The following is an 18,405-nucleotide window of genomic DNA, read 5'->3' on the forward strand; positions in this document are numbered from 1 at the left end:
GACAAATAGGAAGACAGCCAGGCTACAGTGTTGTGAATGTTAAATCTGGGGGAGTTAATGCGTGTTGGAGACAGGATGGGCTGCTGGGGTCATATTGTAACGTGCTGAGAGACATCTCTGAGAGCGAGGGGGTTTGGCGTCCAGATTGCCCAGCTTCTCCAGCTTCCTGCTGGCTTTCTTTTACGGAGTGTGAATCGCCGAACCTCCGGGAGTCCATAATCTCCCCTACGAAACGTTTTATTTCCCCCTCCGGACGCGCGCTGCAGTCTCTCGCCAACAATGTGCCATAAAGCCCGCTCGCACTGATGGATTCTCCCCGACTGCTCCGCCAAACGGATTCTGATATCCAAATTTGATGCCAGACCCCCCCCCCCCCCCCCCCTTCTACAACAGGCTCTTCCTTCACTACCCCCAAAACTGTGTTGTTCCCCATGTTCCCGTGGCGATGCCACCACGACACCTTCTAAGCCGTGACCCAGAGGCTAGAGAACGGAGAGGCCCAGTTGGGTACTTCTCACTGGCTGGGGTAGGCAGTGGAAGGAAGCTGTGTCGGTGCACACTCACACACACTGCCCCTCGCATAGACTCCTCAAAATGCACGAGGCACAGTCAATAAACGCACAACTCATTGTGGGAATTTACACTTGGCCTAAAGGCTAAACATTCCTGCCACGGCGGATGATTACTTCTGGGTGTTGGCCTGCCGCCGTCCCACCGCATGGTATCTATCAGGCCGGCTGAGCATCCCTACGCCTGGAAAACTCATTTATATCCTATCAGGGGAAAAAATTTGTTTGGAGAGGGGAGCAGAGAGAAAAAACAGGGAGAAGAAGAAGAGACTGTAGTCTAGGTCTGCACTTGATTTAATTTGGTCACTGATACTGACTCAGACCACTTGTACACTTCTTATTTTGGGAAGTGAGTGAGCGAGATGGAGGAGAAAAAAAAGTTATGTCTAGGAGAGCGGAGAGAAGAGGAGCGTTGAGTTTAAGGCCTTTTAGGGCTGCAGAAGAGGTTGATAGATCCACTATTAAAATATGTATTTGTTTATTTGGATCCCCATTAGCTTTTGCAGAAGCAGCCTCTACTCCTCCTGGGGTCCAGAAAAAACACAACACACTGGTACACTGATAGACAAAGACAGTCACACAAATTTCAAATACAACGATATTCAAACAAAATAAAGAATACAAAAAAAACCTGTGTGTGTTAGAGTGTGTGTGTGTCCCCTCCCAGTCCCCGCCGTTCCAAGAGACGTTTCACCTTTTTTTAAAGGTAATACAGCTGTTTGCTTGAGTAATTGGAGATGGAAGGGAGTGCCATGCGACCATGGCTCTGTATAATACAGTGCGTTGCTGTGAATTCGTTTTGGACTTGGGGACTGTGGAGAGACCCCTGGTGGCATGTATTGTGAGGTATGTATGGGTGTCTGAGCTGAATGTTATTTGATTAGGCAGACAATCTGGAATTTTCATTACAGTAATACTTCTCATAAAAACTAGAAGAAAAGCAGTTCATCTCCTCAACCTGGAAAGACTGGCCTGCATGTTGTTGATGTTAGTTCTGTATATGTGTAACAGGGTTAGTTATGTTTTCACTTGACACTGCAGAAATAGGTATTCGATGTTTATGTATTCCTATTGGTTGGTTGAATTTACATATCAGTAAGGTGTTATGCCATTGGTCATACATGCAGATAGAGGGAGACCGCAAACTGATATTGACAGGCAAGCGGTACAGTAGGTCACGCTCTGAAACGTCTATTTTCATATCTACAATGTACATGTTCTGATGTGTATATATTTATGTTTTAGTCATTTAGACAACTCTTATCCAGAGCGACTTACAGGAGCAATTAGGGTTAAGTGCCTTGCTCAAAGGCATATCAACATTTTTCACCTAGTTGGTTAGGGGATTCGAACCAGCGACCTGCGGTTACTGGCCAAACGCTCTTAACCACTAGACAACGTGTGTGCTACCTGTAAAATATTGTGGGCATCCTGGGATGTGTTTCGTATGTTATTGCAGTAAGAGATGAGTTAGCATGCATGCTCTAATTGTAGTGGTCACATTAGCTCCCTGCTAATTCACTTATTTCCATGCTAACAGACCAATCAAAAATCTACAGCCATCAACATACGGTTGTCCTGCACATCTAATGTGCTTCCTTGTGTCTATTGTCAGGTACTTACGTTTGTTGTATTTTGTACTATTTTTGTCACTGTGATGTTTGATTACAAAAGGACCAGTCTGATATTGACATGCAAGTGAATAAACATCAGTCAACTGGGCTTGCTGGCTGGACAGAGTTACAAAGTACAATCACATCTGTTACACTAGTGACGAGACTTTGCGTCTTTGCTGGACATCTGTTACATTTGCAGTTACGGGCAAGACGTACTGCTCTCTTTTGAGCCAGTTGCAGCTTTACAGGGTCTTCCTTTGTGGGGACAAGACCAGAGCCTGAACAACTAGTACATTTGATGTGTCAAAAAACACAGAACTATTTTTTAGAACAGACATACCTAACCCATCTTCACAACAACTTTGTCAATATGACTTGACTATGATATTTGACCATCCAATGTTATACCAAGGAGTTTATTAATTTTCATTCAACCTTTATTTAACCAGGCAAGTCAGATAAGAACAAATTCTTATTTACAATGACGACCTACCCCAGCCAAACCCTAACCCGGACGACGCTGGGCCAATTGTGCTCCGTCCTATGGGACTCCCAATCACGGCCGGTTGTGATACAGCCTGGAATCGAACCAGGGTCTGTAGTGACACCTCTAGCACTGAGATGAAATGCCTTAGACAACTGCACCACTCGGGAGCAAATGAAAAGTTCAGCTTCCTCAACTTGCTCAATGGTCACACACTTTTTACACAATTCCAGATGAAGTTTAGGTCTTTGAGACTGTTTTGAACCAAATACAATGCTTTTAGTTGTAGATGTATTTAAGTGCATTATTAAATCACCCATTCTGGTACTGACTAACTCCTTATTTAGAATGTCAGTGACCTCACTGGCTTTGGGTGCTGACATGTAGAGAGTGGAATCATCTGCATGCATAGTCATTCTAGCATCTTGTAAGACCGGTGTCAAGTCATTTATAAAAATAGAGAAGGGTAATGGCCCAAGGCAACTGCAATTACACAGATTCTGAATGACAGTCAGCTGAAAGATTTCTTTAACTGCACTTGAGCAAATGTTACCCATGCTGCATAGCACAACTATTTTAACTGGGACAGTGGGAGGTTTGGGTTTCAATGCTTGGCCTATGTCACCTGTTAAACTTCTCCCGCAAAGTCAAATGACCCTGATGTATTCTCACTCGCTTTCAGTCTTTTCACTTATCAAGAGCTTTCACACAGGATGATGACTGAAAAAAGACTGGGCAAAACTAGAGAAGGTGAAAACAAAATGGGAATGGTTGAGTTCTGATGACCAGTAACATCAAAAGGAGATTCTCCTCTTTCAGTCTCCTCTTTCAATCAGAAGGGGGTCGGTCTGGGTGAGCCCATTCTTGTGGTATATTTAGGAGATACAGTATCCCTTCCTCTGAACCCTGTGACCTTCGGTGGGAACTAGGCATCACCTGGGAGGAAGGACCATCAAGGGGACCAATCCCAGCCTCTCTACAGTGACGGACAGTTTAGCCGTCCCATCAACTGTCACTCCAGGTCTCACAAGGACACATCTCAGCATTACACCTGGTGACCTAACAGGGGACAAATACTTTTACATCAGCCATAAGTGTCCTTGCAATTCATAGTGGTTTAAAAGGACACAAAAATCTACATAATACATACACAGTACACTTATGACAACTATGCCTCAATAGGGTACTAAGAAGGGACAAAGACATTTGCTACAAGTGCACTCCAATGTGGTTTACAATACGATATCTGCGTCGACCCTGAGTGCCCTCCAAGGGCATTCAGCAGTCAGACAGACAAATGGGTAATCTGCTGGAGTGAAGGACAGCTTGCTCAATAATGAATGGCTAGTGAAATATTGTGGCTAGCGTCTAGCCATGCTCATCAGCATTACTGCGCACACGATGACCGCAGCAGGGGGGCCTTCATGATGCTAACGCGACAAAAAATGAAACGTTACCCAATAACCTTCAAGTACCTCTAGTTACCATTTCTAGATGGTTTGTGCTGAATAAACGTGGTTAATGTTGGTGTGGTAATACATCTATTTATTCAACCTTGATTTCCACATAAACACACCAGAATTTAAGATCTTTCAGGCAAACAGAAACGCTTCATACCAAGGCTATGTGGGGATCACACGCACACACTATTCATTGTGGCTCTAATGCTCACTGACAACTTAATAACGTCACAATTAACTAAACGCTAAACAGACGCTCCCATTCGCCTAATGTGATTGAGATAATCAACACTTTTGACGTGACCCCTGTGCACCGGTGGCAATGGTCCAATTTAGGAGAGTCACGTGAGAGGGGTGTGTGTGGGGACTGATTGGAAGGCCACCAGTGTGAACATTTTCAGATGTGGGAGAGAAAAACAAAGTGGGGGTGGGAGGGAAAGCAAGAGAAAGAAGGAAAGAGGCCTCATTGCTTATTTTCTCCCTGTGCCATAACACAGGCGTGTTGTCCTCCCTTTTCTCTCGCTCACTGTCCAAACTATTTCTGTCTTGAGAAAGAAACTGTTTACTCTGTGGCCCGGTCGCTGGAGTCACGCCGTGTTCCCACCGGCTAAACCCACTGTTGCCTCTCCAAAATGTTTAGCATATTTTCCCTGTAACACAAGACTTAAAAAGGGAGCGGAGGAAAAGGGGGAGAGAGGGATAGAAAAGGAGGGGTAGTCCCTTCCATTATTTAGGGATTTTCACTGAGGAGCGGTCAGAGGGCTTGTCTATAAACAGGACTACCACCATCTCATGGAAAACACGTTGCTTGGCCTCCCGAGTGTTGCAGTGGTCTAAGGCACTGCATCACAGTGTTAGCTGTGCCACTAGAGATTCTGGGTTCGAGTCCAGGCTCTGTCACGGCCGGCCGCGACCCGGGAGACCCATGGGGCAGCGCACAATTGGCCCAGCGTCGTCCGGGTTAGGGGACGGTTTGGCCGGCAGGGGTGTCCTTGTCCCAATCGTGCACTAGCAACTCCTGTGGTGGGCCGGGTGCAGTGCACGCTTACACGGTCGCCAGGTGCACTGCGTTTCCTCTGACACATTGGTGCGGCTGGCTTCTGGTTTAAGTGGGCATTGTGTCAAGAAGCAGTGCGGCTTTGGATTGTGTTTGAGGATGCACAGCTCTCGCGACCTTTGCCTCTCCCGAGTCCGTACAGGAGTTGCAGCGATGAGACAAGACTAACGATCAATTGGATTACCACGAAATTGGGGAGAAAACAGGGTAAAACCCCCCCACCTTGCTTCGCTTTCAAACTTGGACGAAATCAGATGAGCTTCCAATGCCAGGTGACATTCAGATAATTTGCATGATCGGCAAGAGCGTCCAATTCTAGAGGGGGGCAAAAACTGACAGTGCAGATGTAGATGCATTGATGGCACTCATATTACGTCATCAAGCTCAAAAGTCACATCAGGACATGGAATCTCTCTCCTCCTAGTTCAAACCATTAAGATGGGTCTTGTGTGAGAGGGGTGTGTCTCATGTGAGAGGGGGTGTGTCGTTCAAGCGTGTTGCTAAATGATCAATGTCAGGTGCTATAATGTGATTCCACCAGTGACTTGTGAGGTGGAGATGGAACCCTCCGGAGCTATATGAGAAGTGATATACAGTGCCTTCGGAAAGTATTTAGACCCTTGAATTTTTCATTTTGTTACGTTACAGCCTAATTCTAAAATTGATTAAATAAAACAAATTCAACAGCAATGTACACACAATACCCCATGATGACAAAGTGAAAACAGGTTGAGAATTTTTTGCATTTTTATTTTAAAAAATTAAACAGAAATTCCTTATAAGTATTCAGATCCTTCGCTATGACACTCAAAATTGAGCTCAGGTGTATCTTGTTTCCATTGATCATCCTTGAGATGCTTCTACAACTTGACTGAATTCCACCTGTGGTAAATTCAATTGATTGGACATGATTTGGAAAAGCACACACCTGTCTATATAAGTTCCCACAGTTGACATTGCAGAGCAAAAACCAAGCCATGAGGTCGAAGGAATTGTCCGTAGAGCTCCGAGACAGGATTGTGTCGAGGCACAGATCTGGGGAAGGGTACCAAAACATTTCTGCAGCATTGAAGGTCCCCAAGAACACAGTGGCCTCCATCATTCTTAAATGGAAGAAATTTGGAACCATCAAGACTCTTACTGAGGAGTGGCTCTAGGAAAAGGCACATGACAACCTGCTTGGAGTTTGCCAAAAGGCACCTAAAGACTCTCAGACCATGAGAAACAAAATTCTCTAGTCTGATGAAACAAAGATTGGACTATTTGGCCTGAATGTCTGAAGGAAACCTTGCACCATCCCTACAGTGAAGCATGGTGGTGGCAGCATCATGCTGTGGGGAGGTTTTTCAGCAGCAAGGAGACTAGTCAGGATCGAGGCAAAGATGAACGGAGCAAAGTACAGCGAGATCCTTGATGAAAACCTGCTCCAGAGCACTCACAAGCTCAGACTGGGGCAAAGGTTCACCTTCCAACAGGACAACAACCCTAAGCACACAGCCAAGACAACACAGGAGTGTATTCCGAACAAGTCTCTGAAAGTCCTTGAGTGGCCCAGCCAGAGCCCGGACTTGAACCCGATCGAACATCTCTGGAGAGACCTGAAAATAGCTGTGCAGCAATGCTCCTCATCCAGCCTGACAGAGTTTGAGAAGATCTGCAGAGAAGAATGGGAGAAACTCCCCAAATACAGGTGTGCCAACCTTTTATATATCCTGCCTGGTTGGCCCTGTCCGGGGGTATCGTCAGACGTGGCCACAGTGTCTCCCGACTCCTGTCTCAATGTCCAGTATTTAAGCTGCCACAGTTTGTGTCGGGGGGCTAGGAGTATGACTCCTTGACTCCTTGATGACTCCTTGCTATCCCCAGTGCATGTGGTCGTGCTGCTGCTCCAGTTTCAACTGTTCTGCCTGCGGTTATGGAACCCTGATCTGTATATCGGATGTGGTACCTTGTCCCGGACCTGCTGTTTCTAACTCTGAATGCTCGGCTATGAAAAATCAACTGACATTTACTCCTGAGGTGCTGATCTGTTGCACCCTCTACAACCACTGTGATTATTATTATTTGACCCTGCTGGTCATCTATGAACGTTTGAACATCTTGGCCATGTACTGTTATAATCGCCACCCGGCACAGCCAGAAGAGAACTGGCCACCCCTCAGAGCCTGGTTCGTCTCTAGGTTTCTTCCTAGGTTCTGGCCTTTTTAGGCAGTTTTTCCTAGCCACCGTGCTTCTACACCTGCATTGTTTGCTGTTTGGGGTTTTAGGCTGAGTTTCTGTATAGCACTTTGTGACATCGGCTGATGTAAAAAGGGCTTCATAAATACATTTGATTGATTGAAATTTGATAGTAGTGTCATACCCAAGACGACTCGAGGCTGTAATCGCTACCGAAGGTGCTTCAACAAAGTACTGAGTAAAGGGTCTGAATACTTATGTAAATATGATGTTTCAGTTTTACATTTTTTATAAATTAGCAGACATTTCTTAAAACCTGTTTTTGCTTCGTCATTATGGGTATTGTGTGTAGATTGATGGGGTGGCACAGTGGTCTAGGGCACTGCATCGCAGCGCTAGCTGCGCCACCAGAGACTCTGGGTTCGCGCCCAGGCTCTGTCGCAGCCGGCCGCGACCGGGAGGTCCGTGGGGCGACGCACAATTTGCCTAGCGTCGTCCGGGTTAGGGAGGGTTTGGCCGGTAGGGATATCCTTGTCTCATCGCGCACCAGCGACCCCTGTGGCGGGCCGGGCGCAATGCGCGCTAACCAAGGGAGCCAGGTGCACGGTGTTTCCTCCGACACATTGGTGCGGCTGGCTTCCGGGTTGGAGGCGCGCTGTGTTAAGAAGCAGTGCGGCTTGGTTGGGTTTTGTTTCGGAGGATGCATGGCTTTCGACCTTCGTCTCTCCCGAGCCCGTACGGGAGTTGTAGCGATGAGACAAGATAGTAATTACTAACAATTACTAACAATTACTATTACTACCACGAAAAGGGGGTAAAATTTTTAAAAATAAATAAAAAATAAAATAAAAAAATGAGGTAAGCCAGACCAGGGCAGTGCAGTGGAGTAACCTACTGCGTGAACACATACATTCATGTGTTCATACCGTGCATGTTCTGAGTAATGTACATGCATGCACAGGGATACATACCAAGTAACGCTAAATATAAAGCCTGTTTCACAAGCAGTGTGAGTCTGAACGGTTGAAGAAGCACCGTGGCAGCTGATACTTCTGACGTCAACTGGCCAGAAGGGATGCCACAATAGTGCCCATTGAAAGAGCAGCATTACCCAGAAATGGGCATGACTTCAGGGCCAAATATTGTCATTTGAGAACAACAACCCTTGCTGCCAAGCAGCCGCTCAGATAACATCTGGCTTTGATGGTCAACAATGTTTTCCCCTCCTATGTTTTCCTCTGTCTGGTGTTCGACCCCTGTACAAAAACGTGTTTAATAAAAGTGTTTTATATTTAATTATTATTACAGTCATTACAAAGGAAAATAATAGGTCTCCAATTGCACAATAACTAATATTATCTTTATATAATAATATTTTTTATTTCAAGTCTTTCATCCAATGTTTAGAGTGTACAGCGCACATGTGAAAAACAGACAGTTTGACAGAGTATTTCAGATGCGGGGGGGGGGGGGGGGGGGGTGAAGGCGCTATGACTGCACGAGGGGAACAAGCGAGAACAGGCCTTCGCTCTCTGCCCTTCTGTACGCTCTCTGTCAGCCTGCACTGCCAGCAGGGATCTGAGACCCGGACGTTTACGACGCCACGTAAAACTCTGGTCATCCTAAACACCACCTCCATGTCGACGTTCATTAACTATTTACATAGCGGGTGCGACACAGTCACACAACCACCGGACTGTGGACCGAGGGGGTAGAAGGTGAGTGGAGAGGAAGAAATCTCTAGCTGTTAAGTAACAGTTTGTTTTCTCTGGGGTTGGATGGACACAGCAGCTCTCAGAGGAGCACTTTTCTTACTATGAAAAAGGTGTATATTACATCTCATTGTGAACTTTGTGTCATTCAAACATTTCTGTATAGCAGCATGAGAGTAAACAGAACAGAGTGATTCCTCACTGTTCACTCACCTCTCAATCTCACCTTACATGAGTCATGCTTACTGGAAACGTTGTTCTAAACGGTTTCAAGTATGAATAATCCCCTTCCTGACAGTGTACAGTAAGTTATGTATTGCCACACAGGCATACACAGAACCGCACACAAACAGAATAAGGTGACAACCCATTTTCCAGAGCTAGTAAACTGAGTAAAGCTAAGCATATGGGTGAGCATATTGAGGGATGGAGCCGGCGTATCAGCCTAGCCATGCGTTACAGCACATTTTAAAATATAAGCCTGGCGGGCCTCGAGGGAGACTGGCCTCACTGCTGTTCCAATACCTGGCAGTTAGACAAGTCGTGCTGCCCATTTTTCTAGACCAGACTGGAATGCTATATTTAGAGCTGCCTTCCTTTCTACTGGTATGCCTGTCCAATCATTAGCCTTGTTTAACCCCTCTTCACTCCGGGACCCTCGATTGGTCAAGGCCGCTCCGGAGGCCCCAGCCGCTGTCAAATAGGGGGCCTGCTCAAGTGGGGCTAGCCCTGAGACACGAGTGTCAAAAAATGCGGGGCCAACAAGATTGCTCCGGAAAGTTGTTCAAGTCAGGCTTGGATGAGACGTGTCAATGACTCCATGATACTGGGTGTCACATAGTCCATCCTGATTCTGTTTGGGTATTTTTCTACTGCAGTACACAGAGGAGCTCCCCCCATTTTGAATACAAAACAGAGCATGACTTCCCTGCAGGTTGAGTAACATCAACCTAACAATGGCTAACTCTCAATGAATTAGAGTACAACAAAACTATATCTACTGAAAAAGTTTTCATTTGAGGAAAAAAAGGAAGAGATAAATGTATCACTTGGGAAGACTTTGAGGTTGATATAGTGACAGGAGAACATTGCTTGGATCACATTACCAGTCCATAGTCCTGAAAGAGGATGGCTTGTTGTTTGGCCAGTCACATAAGTGTGGAGTGATAGAATGGCTGTAACCCAGTAAACCGCGGGTCACACACATCAATGCTACACACACCAGAGGTTGTGACCCATCTGACACACTCCGGAGTCCAACATTCACAACACACCTAGTCACCCTTCCCACAGTATCAAGCAGCGGTGGATCAACACACTGTGAGTGGAGGGAAACCCGAGTCGGCCATATATGAGTGAGTGATCTTTGGAATCTGCTGGAAAGACGTCGCCATCCTCATCCTCCTGTCGCTGATACGCTGATTAACAAGACTGGCTTGCCAAGTGAAAGGCACTCCCCCACCGTCCAGTCCCGTACTGATTACCATTGCTTTATTAAAAGGCCTGATATGATCCAGTCCCATCCAGCTAGCCAGTGGACGGTAGGTCCCAGGTCTGGGTGTCTCTTCCCTTCCCCCTCTCTGGCATCCAGGCTGTGTCATCAGGCTGAGGGAGCCCGTGTGCCAGGGAAGATTCCAGACCCTCACCTTCCACTGCGGCGCGAGCCAGCCGGCTTATAACCATAACTCAGGGGGGTTCGGCTTTATGCCAGAAGCCATGCATGTGGATATGTTCACCGCTGGGTCTTTCTGCTTCGGTCAGCGGCAAGCGCCATAATACATCACCTATTGTAAACTCACGGTGGTGTAAAAACAACTAAGACTTAATAATGAGTCAACTATCATTAAGGTCAACTAGCATATGACGTTACTCAATATGCTTCAGACCATTTAGGCACACTAAAATTCATGTTTTTTTGGCCATATTTATAGCCATCAATCGGACCCGTTTCGCCTGAATTGGTTCAAACTTTAAGCTCAAGAGCGTACTGTAGACACTTGCACAACAGACACAGAAATAGATGGTGTACAAGACCATGGTGGGAGTGGAGCAACTGTTTCAAAGAGATCACAATCTCCCTAACACAGAGTGATGGGGGAACATGGCCCGTACATGTGTAAAGCCTTATTGAAGCAGAAGCGGGGGGCTGTGTTCTTACATGTGTGGATCTGTCTGTGAGCCTCCAGAGCATCCTCCTTCTGGAACTGGGCTCCACACTGGTCACAGACAATGGCCTTCTCACCAGCTGCAACACAGGAGAGGAGACAGGAGGGTGTCAAATATGGATGGATGTTTATAGACCGTATGGACAGTATATGAATAGAAAAGGTGTGTACAGCAGTAGTTATATAGGATGACATAATATGGTTCCTACAGTGTAGTTGGCCTAACTGTACTTGCGTAGTACAGCATGTGTGGTAGTACTACATAGCCTTCGGAACAGCCATACCATTTTTGTGTAGTGAAAACATGTATTTAAATTAACAAACTGATACTGCCAAGAGCAGAGCAGTGTGCATGTTTTCTTTTAAAGATATCATAAAAAACAATTCCCACACACCTGCAACAAGCAAACTCAGATGTATAAGTGATGTTCCTATTTTTGAAAATTGGTATTGACATAGTACTAAATATTACATGAGCCATTGTGTCTGAGCAGCTTTATTAGTGCAATATGGGAACATGTGCCAACGTTGGGCCTCTTCGCTTCACACTGCACTTCTTCAATCCAATTCAGTTCAATAAACGTGATTTATTCCCCAGCCAGGGGCAATAACAAAATAATGTTTATTGAATTGAACTGTATGAGTGCAGCATGAGGAGCGGAGGTATTTATCAAAACACAAACAGGGGGTGCTATGGGAGCACGTCAAGGCTCGCTAACTCGCTGTCCTGCTCCACCCAGATATCAAACAGGTGTGTTCGGTGTTCCTGTGTGGTCCTGATCCCAGGACAATGAGAACCCTAAACCAGACCTTGGCTGTTCTGTTCTTGGCATTGTCTCCAAGGGTTACGACACCCTCCGGCGGCAGCAGCAGCAAATCAAAACAGGAAGTTAATTCTCATAACTTTTTTTGGTCTCCGAGATGGAGAGAAACTGGGTGTAGGTTTCGCAACACTATTACAAAACAGCTACACTGTTAGTCTGAGGAAGACAAGTTACACCGAGGCATGATGGACAAGATGGAGTTGTACATTTGCCAGTTACTTATGTAACTTATGGAACTGTTCGAGTTATTGTACTAGACCTTAACTGTCAATTCACACACTCACAGCACAAGGCATTAGTTCCTATAGCCATTTCTTCAACAGAAATATGGACTTCAGTAGAAAAAAAACTTGCCAAAGTAATACCCTTGATTTTCTGCATGTTTTAAGGCAACGTATGGCCAGGGATGTTTAATGCAGAGTTGAACATATGGCACAATTTGTCCGTTAAAAGATACTTAACCTTTGGAGAGGGAACCGTGTTCAGGTGAGATAGACAGAATATCACATTTTAAATTTGCATTAATAAAAATCAGCTCCCCCTGCTTCTTCCAGAGCCCAATGGAGATTATTGGATATTATAGGGTCAGGAGTCTTTCCTGGTTGGGTCACATAGTCTATAACACAGGTAGGCAATTAGATTCAGCTGCTGGACAATTTGAGGATGGTCTGGAGGCAGGAACTTAATTATAATAATTTGTAAAATGACCATAATTAAGGCCAAAAATAGATTATTTTCAAATACAATAATTTCATACCTTGATTACATTGAGACATGATGTTTATTTTATTTGCGGGAATACTTTAAAATTAAAATCCTTTTCAGCTGAATTCTTAGAGATTTGAGTGTCTTTTGACCAAAAATTCAAATACAAAAAAAAAAAAAAAATCTGAAAAATAAATGTATTATTTAGGCCGGTTTTGGCCCGCCGTTCGCCTGTTGCCGACCACTGGTCTAGAAAAACTCCTGGCCCTAGCATTGACTATAATGCTTTTTTGACTGCTAGTTTCATTCAACGTACTGTAACCATGAGCAGTCCTCACTAAAAGGGGCCATGAGCCAATTCAGTCTTTACCTGGGGGGATCCAGCACAGCGCAGGCTTAGTTAACCGGGGCCCCACAAATGGCGCAACACTAACCGCTCCCCAGGGAGGCTGAAGTGTACACCCGGCACATGGACATAAATCCTTAGAGGAAGTGGCGGCGTGACGCCCGTGTCTCTATGTGGACAAAACCTCTGTGGCACCTCATTGGTGTGGGTCATTACTGTCTGAGTGGGGAGGAGGACTGATAGAGGGGTCACAGCACCCAGTCAGCCAGCCACCCAGCTGGCAGGCAGGACCTGTTCAGAGGGCCACTGAAAAACCCTAACCCAAATTAAAGTGATACATTTTCATCCCCTTTCCTACTTATTTTTTTATCAATAGAAGGCATCTCGTAGCCAGACAGAGGAGAGGTGAGAGAAAAACTCATGCCTGGCACAGTGCCCCCCCCCCCCCCCCCTCTCCCCGACCCTCTGCCCCGGGTAGTGCAGTGGAAGCACCAACTCTGCGGCTCAAAATAACTGCCTGCCTCTCCAGAGAGAGAAAGAAAGAAGTGGCTATAAAATAATTGTTCTCTAACAACCCCCGCTTCCTCCCTCCTTGGCCTCCCTCCTTCAAGTTGCCACAACCGGGCCCTAACCTGACATAATGGGCCTTGCACAACTGTTGCTTCGAATAACCCAGGGAAAAGGAGGGGGAGTGGTGGTTTGTGCCACGTGCCACTGAAGGACCCTTTTTGCTTCCTCCTCTGTAATATTGCACAACATATTTTGGCAGCGGGATTTTTGTGTTTCAAAAGAAACAGAACACTTTGTTTATGGCCTTGCGTGGCAGCCGCGGCGAGAGGAAGCTGCCTTCTCCTTAGGGAGATGGGATATGCAAAAAAACACATTTCCAATTCAAACAGGCATATAATACACACTTGTACATGTGTGAAATAGGACAAATATAAGCACCTACCAAATTATTATTATCAAAACAAAGTCACGGCACAGATTGGAGGGAGGTGGGGGGGTAGTGGGGGAACTCGAGCTGAGTGAAGAGTGGTCGCGGTGGGAGGGCTACAGTGTGCGTTTGTGTAAGGGGGGGTTACCCCTGATTGGAAGTGCCAGTAGCCCACCCCACGGTGTGTCTGTGCTAACCCAATCTAACGGAGCTCATCCGCGCCGCACCACACACACAGCCTGCCCTCAATGTGATCGCATAACCATGCCATTCAACGGCACTTCTCAGACAGAAGATGCAGTTTGTTCCTTTTGTGGAGAGGCAGAGAGAGCACGAGAGAGAGAGAGAGAGAGAAAGGGGGCAGATCGAATGAGAGAGAGAGAGGGAGGGATATTCGAGCAGACAAACACAGAAACCAACAAAAACACAGCCTGGCTGTTCGGTGAGCCTACACAAATGGGTTATGCAAGACAGTAAACTGGGTGCAAAAAAAAAAAAAAAATTACACACATCCGTCAGAACAATGAGTACAGACACCGCGCTCTCCTTTTTTCCTCTCTCCCTCTCCTCTCCCTTCAGCGGTAACGAGCTGTGCTGTACAGTTTTATTTACACTACCCTCTTATCAGTCACAGAACAGTACGGAGACTGCCAATTGGAAAGGACAGCCCAGAACTGTGTGTTCCCTCGCTCAAGTAGATGTGTACCGCAGGCAGCACATTTTTTATCAACCAAGACAAAAATCCTGGGCCGCAGCCAGGATTCCTCTCAAAACACACACACACACACAGTGTGTTACGCACACACGAGAGTATTACGCACGCACAGACACAACACACATAGACCAAGGGCACACAGCACTGACTAACAAACATATACAGTAATTTATACAAATAGACATACAGCTACCCATAGACACGTGCAGCACAGACACAGACAGACAGACCCACAGACAAAATACTCGGAATTACACAATTGTGTAAGCAAACACTGTACAGTAGATAAGATAAAACTGTTTTCCCCCTTGCAAATCCTGACCATAAGGACATGGGAGAGCGGTTAGCTGGTTTACAATGATATTGTTATCAGCAGGGGGGAAAACAGAAATAAAAAGAGAAAATCTTCAGGCCACATGACAGTTTTATGGTCTACTGCTCAGAACGAGGATGTCTAGAGACGAGGAAAGCAGACAAATATTGACTTGCCGAATGTGAGGGCGTGTGCGTGCACACAGACACACACCAAAGCAGTCTCTGAATTCAAACCCTCAAAATGGATGCGCTTCAGCACAATCAGTCACCCTTGTTTATTGCTGCTCAATCTCTTAATCCATTTTGCCTGCAAACCAATTTGTCTGTCCAGTAGGTCACAGACAGGCTTTTTTCTTCCTCGCCCTCTCTGTTGCTCGCTCTTTCCTCTGTATAATAAAGCTATTTTCAGTGCTCTTGCCCTGGGGAGACCAGGGGCATCTCAGTCCACATAACGCCCCCCCTCCTGACGTCAGTCAGAGCCTTGTTCAGGCAGTACACTAGTCTGGGCCTCAGCCTTGTCTGGGCCTTTGAAGGCCGGATTGCCTGCCTGCTTGTCTTAGCAGCCACACTAACTCACATCCTCCCTACCAGGACAACTATCCAACCACTCAAGAAACAAAAATAAACAAATCCTTCCAGCCCACCAAACTACTAGGGCCGGGACGATACTAGTATCGTGATACTTGTTAGTAAAGAAACAAAACACGAAGCGGATTTAACTTAGTTCGGAAAACAGCCCAAACGTTGGAAACAAAACATCATTATGTTGTCATCCAGAGTCAATTATTTATTTTCCGAGCTATAGCACACTATATTTTACATACAGCAGGTTTTTGAAAAGCTGTGTGTTCATTTTTGCCATGGAAAAATATTATGATACTGGTATCACAACCCTACAAACTACCTTTCACTCTTTCTCCCCAACACCTTCCCTCTCTCTGCCACAGAGGTGAAAGTTTCCATGTGTTCTCCGGCTTTACCTACTCCCCATTTTTTTCGGAAGGGGGTCGCTGGACGTTCTTAAGTTATGACATGTTGGCGTGTTCCCCCTCGGTCCGGTGCGCTCGGACACAAAGGCCTCTTAAAGCTTTGGGGAGGAAACATGAGCCGGGCCGGGGAGCGGAGAGAGGACCCACTGGGGCTTTGCTGGTGTGAAGTGGCAGGAAATGAGGACGGGACCTCCTGAAGTCAGTCCGGCTGGCTGCCCCTGTTCCCCCTCTGCTCCCTCCAACACAGGGGCCATTCCTCAAGGAAGACTTCCATTCCTCAAGGCAAAGAGGCCTGATTTGAATAGCCTTGGTCTCCACAATAGAGGGAGACCAACTCCTAATGTGGAGGTCAGGCCAGTTTGGGCCAGCTGTCCTCAAAAGCGACCGTTGGAATGACAGAAACAAAATGGCTTGTTAGGGTAAGACAGCTTTCATTTGAATGGTTTGATGAGAGTGGATGCAGTTCTCCCTTTGCACTCAAACCAAGTTAATTGAACCAACACAGACAGGCCACTGGTGCGTAATGCAGGCCTAAATGTACACCAATGTACTGAAAAAGTACCATCCACAGTTCACAAATGGTAGCCATGGTTAGTGGGGGACCGTTTCTATATCAAACATCTCTAGACCCAGAGCTAGTCACCGTGTCACTCCCCTGGCCCGGGAAGGTCATGGAATGTTCCAGGACATAAACACTTCTTTGAACTGTTGGAGCTGAGCGATAACCTTTGGATTTGGGTCTTGGCGAGTGGACGGGAGGCGGCAGATTTTTTCCATATGAACCTGAGAGTCTGACCATGAGGTGAACCCTCGCCCCCCATGACTATTGCAGGACACAGAAAACCCGCTGGATACAGCAATTGACATGTCTTTACAGTGCTGTAAATGCCTTTATTGCTTAGGAGAAATGGATGGAAGGCTGGGGGGAAGTAAGGCGTTTTCGGTTGTCATTTGCCAGCTTTTATATTTGGCCTGGGGAAAAAGATGACTGTGTGAAGCCGGTTCCAACAGATGCCTCTAGATGCCTTTTAACAGTACCAGTCAAAAGTAACGGCCAATGTAAAAGAGTCCAGCCACTAAAAAGCAACCAAAGACAGGGCAACCTGGTATTCAAATGTAACAAAAGACAACAAGCTGTGGCCATAAAAGACATTCATGTGGTGCTGCTGTATTTGAGCCAGTATCGCAAAGTTGGCATGAACAATTGGTTCAGAAGCCGTAGAAATGCTGCACAGTTCCTGACAAATGGGTGCTACAGTGTCTGCAGTGAAACAAAATGGTCACAGGGCTAGAAAGGGGAAACTGAAATGATGGCAGAGCCTGCTGCATACGCGCTCTCTCCACAGGTCAATAACCTGTAAAGATTTAGCATTTAGGGCCCATTATTTCCTGCTTTCAAGTCACACGTTGTCAAAGGAACTACTGGGTTTATTAAGGCCAGAGTAGAGTTAGGATGCCTGGGGGGTGGGGGCAGTAGGCAACAATTACCTCTGGGACAGTAAATGCGACAGGAAAAAGGAGGGAAGACGGACAGAAATGTTTAACAGAAGACTTTAAAAATGCACAAACCCAAGATGGTAATAATCCCTTTTCAATGGGATTGTGAGAGTTTCCGTAATACATTGCCAATAGCAAGGGGACTCTATGTACCTGAAGATTTGTTGGTGACAGCTGAACATCACTAATACAGATTATCCCTTGAAGATGAGAACAGTCTGAAATATGTGGACATCTGAAGTGCCAACTAGGAGCACATGGTCGCAGAGCCAACAGAAACAAACTGCTGATATGGCCAAGCAGAGATAATAGGAAATCCAAAAACCAAAACAACTGGAAATGTGGAAAACATGCAGCGTTTAACTGCACTCAGGTGCACTGATTTACATACTTGTTTATTTCGTTTGCATCCAAAATGATTTTTCACCCAGTTAAAAACGCACATAAAGTTTTATTGCCTACGAGTTCAAACGGAATGTGATATAAATTATACAAATTCCAAAAGTAAAAGTTTTGAGTGAAAATACTTCACCTTAAATAGTCTAAAAACCTTCATCTTTGGCCAAGATGTCTGCCAAATGACAAAAGGAGTTTGCTGCTTGCTCTTTCCATTATGTCATTTGTTTTTCTGAGTGAGGGGGGACTGAGCCATAATATTTCCTAGCAAGAAGTGGAAAAGGGGAAAAAGTAGGGCGAGAGAAAGCGAGAAAAAAGAAAGTCAATTCCATAAACATTTTTTTCTTCACAAAAGTGGACAGCGTGACGGGCCATTAACTTCCTCACTAAAACTTTTTACAATGTCCTGCCACACATTCCAGATCTGCTGCCCTCTTCCT

General features: G+C 45.8%; 1 protein-coding gene across 2 annotated transcripts in view; it reads right to left on the minus strand.

Moving 5' to 3' along the window:
• The window catches only part of LOC120031185 (zinc finger and BTB domain-containing protein 16-A-like), a 125,080-nt gene that overhangs the window by 34,783 nt on the left and 71,892 nt on the right, over window positions 1–18,405 (minus strand). For both annotated transcript variants that reach the window (XM_038976830.1, XM_038976824.1), the window contains exon 4: window positions 11,235–11,321. In XM_038976830.1, the coding sequence (XP_038832758.1) occupies window positions 11,235–11,321 (87 nt within the window). The remainder of the gene's footprint in view (window positions 1–11,234; window positions 11,322–18,405) is intronic.

The sequence above is a fragment of the Salvelinus namaycush genome, chromosome 3 (assembly GCF_016432855.1).
Source record: "Salvelinus namaycush isolate Seneca chromosome 3, SaNama_1.0, whole genome shotgun sequence".
NCBI lineage: Eukaryota > Metazoa > Chordata > Actinopteri > Salmoniformes > Salmonidae > Salvelinus > Salvelinus namaycush.